Below are 6,772 nucleotides of genomic sequence, written 5' to 3'. Positions count from 1 at the left end.
GTGTGTGTGTGTGTGTGTGTGTGTGTGTGTGTAGTCAGAGGAACACAGTGTGCTGTGTACCAGAGAGAAAGAAAGGTGAGGAGGACTCTAACGTCAACCAGATTTCTGCTCTACTTGCCAACAGCAACAACTGACACAGGACTGAATGTTTTTTTTAAACTGTGTGTGTATTTATTCTATCTTTTAAAGAAAACATTACATACCTACACGCACTATCTTGATAAACACAAAGCCCCAAATCCCTGTTCCTGTTTTTGGGTCCAGCACACAGAAAGGCGGGGTTAGGTTCATAGCAGAGCCTGGTGTTTTTTATGAGGGGGTCAAGACCCTTCTCTTCAGTGTCCAGTCAAAGGTCAGAGCCTGTAAAACGCTGTAGTGCCCTCTAGTGCTGCACTGTCTCTCTCTTGAAACCACTAAAACTCATCTTTGCAAGTTAAGTTGCCTTGTACCACTGTAGACCATGCAGACAAGTGAAAAAAACACAAATAAGCCAAACATGAATTTGTGTAAAATAGGAATAACATCAGTTTTATATGCCGAACTCCTGTACGAAAAGTATGAACTTAAAATTAATAAGTATAATACAAGAAATCTTCTTTTTAAATGCATTTTAAATGTATATCCTTTTGTATCCTATTTAATTATAAATTCCACCCAACAGCGAAGAAGACAAGGACATTAGAGACAGCCTTAAGCTCTGGGTATAGTTTATACAATTAGAAATTATAAAGGAAAAAAAAATACATAGGAAAACTAACTAATATGTTAAAAGCCCACTGTTACAGGAATGTCTATTTAACTTGTTTTATTGTGGCAATTTACATTAGGGACTGTCATCCTGCCAGAGAGCTTTTAAAAGTGGCTTCATTTGAAGTCCAGAAAGTGACACATGCCAGCGTTCATAGCCTCTCTCGATGTCAATTCCCCGTATCCCCTGCTCCCGTGTCCAGACACTCCTCTCAAGGCTGCATTAGGGCCATTTGAATATTTCATTTCCTATTAATTATGCACTGTGACTCTCCATGTCATTAGAAGAAATAAAGTGGAATGTAACAAAGGATGAAAAGAAGCAGGGCACATGTCTCCTATGAACAGAGAAATTCCAAAGCTGCTCACGTAGGCCACCCTTCATTGAAAATTCAGTGTGTGCCAGTTAAATTGAAGTTGAAACGCTTTTACCTATTATTTTCTTCTTTGAAATTTAGTAAGATGTCCTGAAATGTTTACCAGTTTCATTTTCAGACCTACTTAATTAAATGGGCATTTATTTGACTCAAACAAATGGAAAGCCCCTGAAGAAGTCTAAATTGATTTCAGGAAAAGGAGATATTACCCACGCTTTCTTTGAATATGCCTTTTTAATTTATTTTTTTGCCACAATAATTAACTTCAAGTGCTGAATGTATATCACAGACATTTTGAAAAATGTATTATCAAAACACAATAGAAGGACCTGAAGGAGGAAAAAGACCACACTTCCCATAAAGATTTAAATCATTCACTTCAAGGTTGAAAATACCGCAGCTGAACAGAAACCTTCACATTTCAAGCAGAGCACTATCAATTTTCCCTCCCTTCACATGTGTCTGTTTTCTGAGTGTCTGTGTGGTGTTTAATGCACAAATGTGTTGTCTGTACGTAAAGCAATGGCTTCAAATTTATTGGGCTATCATACCGCCAGCGCTGCCACTGTGCCTGTACAGGTTGACTCTGGCTATTTTTGATTTGCAGTAAATGACAGAAAAAGTGCATTTGAAACGGCGGGCGCGTCACACACCTCTCTCCCATCTGCTGGCGCCACTGTGTGCACACAGACATGCCTGGTGACAGTGACCTACATGGTCACTGAAGATGTGATATAATTTATGATATATATAATATATTGGATCCATTAGCGAGCATAATGAAGTAGTGAAATGAAAGGGTATTTGTGAAATCAGTTCAAACATCCTGCTCGGATTATGATTAAATGATTAATGAAATGCCCCTGCATAAGCATTTTCAAACAGTAATTCATGCGGTGGCTGATAAAATTCCTCCAATCATATTTCCTTCACTCGTGAACCTTATCTCCACCATTTTATATAAATCACAGGAAAAAAACCCTGTCTGCTACCCAGCGAGCTACTTATTTAGATTAGTTATAAACGTGCAGGAAAAGAGAACATCTTCCCTGTATAAAATAATCATGCATAATTATATCCATAATTCAAGTTTGTGACAGATTCCATCTCCTCGTCCTGTTGTCCTCTACTTTTTATCAGGCTTTATTTGAGTTCACTTAATTACACAATTAACGGAAAACACACCAAAAAAGGGGCACATCCAACCAACAAGGCAAAAAGCAACTAGAATGAGAAGAAATGGTATTAAGGCACTGGTGCATAATGTACTAAAGGAGTTCAGCCTGAAATTCTTTAATCATTGCTCTTATCTGTGAGCCTTAGTTGGAGCAGACAGGACTGTCATCAAATATTAAGTGTCATTCTCATATGTTAAGAAGTATGTATTTCTGCTGGTTCTGCAGACATTGTATGTGTAGGTTTTAGTCCCATGCTAAAGCTCTGAGTAATATTGACCTACGTGTTGCCACACATTCTCAATGCTGTGTGCTTTACTCAATGAGCACATTGCCTCATTAAACCAGACATCTTTTGTTTCTTACATCTAAAAAGCTGCAGAAGTTGAAAGTCAAACTGACATCAGCGTTTTTTTGTGTGTTCTCTGTTTTTTGTTTTCCAGGCATCTTAACAATGAGCACGCCCTGGATGACAGGAGCACGGCCCAGTGTCGGGTGCAAATGCAGGTCGTACAACAGCTGGAGCTGCAGGTATTGTCTCTGAGTTTGTTTTGGCCCAAATATTTATGTGTCTTCTTCTCCTGACACTTCCTCAGTGTCTGCCGAAACCCAGCCGCGTCAGTCCGATATCAACCACGGGGTCACTCTAAAGGAGCCAGCAGAGTGAAATAATTTTGTACATTTGCAAGTAACCAGTCATTAAAAGTGTGTTATGTATGCATGACAGCCAGGAAAAGATATATGAAGGGCCCAGGGCTAAGTAGAGAAGATAATTACATTTTGAATTGTACTGGGTTTTAAAGTTATTTATGACTTTTAACTGTTTGGCACCAACAATAAAACACTTGGGCAGCATAGTGTGGATAAGCGCTCAATGTTGAGTGACAGAAAGGTTACTGGAGCCCACCGCAGAAGATGTTTGATAAGTAGTGGGTTTAATATGATTTACCCTATGTGTAATCTTTAATTGTCTTTTTCTGCAAGAAAGAAAAATCTGCAAGTCTGCATTAAGAATGCACTTATGGAAAAATACTTGGTTAACTGTCATTCCATTAGGAGGTCCCTGTAATGGCTAGTGTGTCATATGTGTGTCTGTGTGCAAATGAACACTATAATAATGTAGGCTTGCACTTATTTATAAGGATTACAGTGGGAAATAAAATCAACCATCCCATTAAACTGTGTTTTTATTAATTAGCTGCTGCTACAGTTGTAAAGTAAATACAGCAAAGATCAAATTTAATGCATTCCAGATTTTATGCAGCATTCACTTGTGGTTCACATTTTGGCCACAAAATACCCCAAAATTACTGATAATGAGTATAGAACAGTTGTGGTTTACCGGATGTTAACCTTAAACAATGAGAGTTGAGTTGCTTAAATATTACACCACATCAACGTCCTGTTATTTCCACTCTGGTGGTGTATTATCCAGAGGGATGGAGCAAAGCTTTATCAGACACAGACTTCCTCTACATGCAGCCTATCACCATAATTTAAGCTGGCAGCTAAGACAGCACTGAGTTTCAGACAGGTAGAAAGGGCCTGGGCCTGTTATTGGCAATGAGACGTAATATGTTTTAACCTTGAATTGAAGACAGGTTATTGAAGACAGAGATATTGACAGCTTCCAAAAGCATTTTAAAAACAAATTATTAGACAGTCCCAGGACAAAAAAGGATTAATTTGTTCAAACAGTGCCTTCTCTGCAAAAGGGATGTGTGGAATTAATAAAAGTCTAGATTTTTTTTTTTTTTTTGTTCAGAAAAAATCTAATATGTTCTCTTTCCCCATTACAGCTATCGAAAGACAAAGAGCGTCTGCAAGCTATGATGACGCACCTACATGTCAAGTCCACGGAGCCCAAAGCCACCCCACAGCCGGTGAGCAACGACCCAGTCATACGTCTCTTTCTTGTCCCTCCCCCATCCTTTTGTTTGTCTTAATTGGCACACATGTATTCATTAATCCCTTCCTCCATCTTCGTATTTATCTGCTAAATAAAAACAGCTGTTCTCTTGAGGGAGGCAGTAAATATTGTTTGGACCACATCTGCTGACATCCGAGATTCAATTTGGTGTCTGTGATGAACTGGATGCACACACTGTTACAGCTCCAGAGAACTAGTGCCGGTTTGGGCAGACAGGAAAGATGAGAAAGCACAAGGAAATAGAAATACAGCAATAATAACAGAGTATATTTTATAAATAGGTAAAATATGTTGTTTATTTTAAGAGCTTTTAACAGCAAAGTTACAGAATGCTTTCATGCCAGATAACATTAAATAATAACAATTTACTAAAATATCTACAGCAAAAAGGACTGAATGAAACAATATGGCGTAGTAAAACAATTGAAGCAACATATTAAAATTTAGAGCCCAACCGATAAGGCTGATACCGATACGAAAATTTGGTTATTAAAAAATCTGAAATGCCAATATATTGGCCTATATATATATATATATATATATATATATATTAAATCCAGAAACGCATTTCAAAACATGAACCTAACGTTTTCCCCAACGTTAGTTATTTGTAGTTATTCATGAGTTCCGACTAAAATTATAATTTAATAAGAACAACTTTAACATATTAAAGTTCTGATAAATAAAATGTGAAAAAAATACAAACTTAAGATATGAAACTTAAAGTCCTTTTGACAAATACTCATTAACGAAAATAAATCAATAAAAAACCGACACTAACAGGGACATTTTATTGCGCCCTCTGGTGGACAAACTGTGCAATGCCAACGCTCACAACATGGTTGACAATCCGTTTTTATTTTTTTATTTGTCATAAATTATTTATATGTCAGAAATGATTTTGATAAATGAATATAATTTTTTTTTTTAAATTGTCCCGTCAATATATCGGTCGGGCTCTATTAAAATTGTAATATTTCATGTAGGGGCTGAAAATAACATATTATTGATTGATATGTAGAGATAAAAGAAATGGGTAACTGATGTTGAAAGAAACATAAGTCTATTCTATGTTGTGTCAATTTAAAATATAGGTGGTAGTAGCACCTGCTGATTTTGATTTTAATATAGATATTTTTATGATAACAGGTGCTTTGCTGAGGATATTTAAATCCTCATTTGGGGTTTAAAAAATCCTCCATCTTTAAAAATAATTAGTAAAATACATCAACTCTTATCTTATGCCAAGATGTAATTTAGTTTTACATTAAGTCAACTGTTTTTATCGTGATTAGGTTGTAGTCTTATATTAAATGTTGTTTAAGTTTGGCAACAAAATAGATACCAGAGTGAAGAATAAACAAAAATTTTAAATCTTGCAGGATGAGAAAAGAAACAAAAATGTCTTACAGGTGAACAACCGAAACTTTGAGTAAATGTACAACCAGATAAATTTATTATCTTTGTGACACATTCCAGACATCATGCTTATCACTCTTAATATATGTCCTGCTTAATCCCTATCCTATAGGGGCAAGGGCTTAACATATGGCATTTAAGTGGCTGCGCTATTTTGTCATGTTTAAGAAGGGGCCTCGCCAACATATTTCAGTCTGTATGACAGTTCATTCAGTGATCATTTCACAGCAAGAATCTGAAATCACGCTCACACAGATTCACAGTATGCATGCAGGAGTCTCGTCTGTCAGCACGCTGTGCGGCTTGGATCATTTATTTAGAGCGTCAGAGAGGTGGCTATTGACGTACCAACATAAACTGCCTGGAGATGTCGAGCGACAATAGACTGTCTGTTAAAGCTGCGTGTGTCACACACACACTGATCGTGTAGATTAGAGTGCATATTGAGGGCTCTGACACAGGGACATTTGTATATGAAAAGTGGTTAGGAGCGGCAGATAGCATCTTGAGTTCACTACCGCTCCTCTCTCCCCGGGGCCTGTGAGAATGGCTGTGTCAGAGCTCAGTGGTAACGCTCTCAAGGGGGCAAGCTGGGATTTTTATTCAAATAAATAGACTCCTATTCTCCAGCACCACTTTGCCTGCTGTGAGCTGCTAGGAAACGCTATGATAAATATGTCTAGCTTTGGCTGGATGAGTGGTGGACTAACACAGGTCAGGGCCCATGGCCTCACTGAGGTTAGTGATAGTGCAGCATCAGAGGTGTCCACCAAAAAAAAATATCCTTTGAGGAAATGCAGAATCGGAGTATTCTCAGAGTTGACTGGCGATACAGCTACTCTGAAGAAACAATTGTGTGCTTCCAGTAATTGCTAGTTCTGCTTTTCTGCCGTTCTGTGCTGTTGCATTTAATAAAGGCATGTATAAGTAGCCAACTGTCATAGCAAAGTAGCTGGTGTACATTTAGTTATAATTAAAGACAAACAAACTGATACTGTGCATGCACAACGTCAAATGAATAGGATTCATTTTATTCTGCAGAGGTGGATGGGAGCGGGGGAAGATCAAAACAAAATGTGCCATATTAACAATGCGTGTTTCTGTGTGCATGCCCGTGCGTGCGT

General features: G+C 37.7%; 1 protein-coding gene across 14 annotated transcripts in view; it reads left to right on the top strand.

Annotated features, from left to right (window-relative positions):
- foxp1b (forkhead box P1b) overlaps positions 1-6,772 on the top strand; it is a 155,696-nt gene that overhangs the window by 140,246 nt on the left and 8,678 nt on the right. For all 14 annotated transcript variants that reach the window (XM_032512523.1, XM_032512520.1, XM_032512522.1 and 11 more), the window contains 2 exons: positions 2,743-2,830; positions 4,099-4,182. In XM_032512523.1, coding sequence (XP_032368414.1) covers positions 2,743-2,830; positions 4,099-4,182 — 172 coding nt within the window. The remainder of the gene's footprint in view (positions 1-2,742; positions 2,831-4,098; positions 4,183-6,772) is intronic.

This window comes from Etheostoma spectabile, chromosome 4 (assembly GCF_008692095.1).
Source record: "Etheostoma spectabile isolate EspeVRDwgs_2016 chromosome 4, UIUC_Espe_1.0, whole genome shotgun sequence".
Classification (NCBI taxonomy): Eukaryota; Metazoa; Chordata; class Actinopteri; order Perciformes; family Percidae; genus Etheostoma; species Etheostoma spectabile.
The sequence above is the reverse complement of the archived record's forward strand: the minus strand, read 5'-3'. Positions and strand labels throughout refer to the sequence as shown.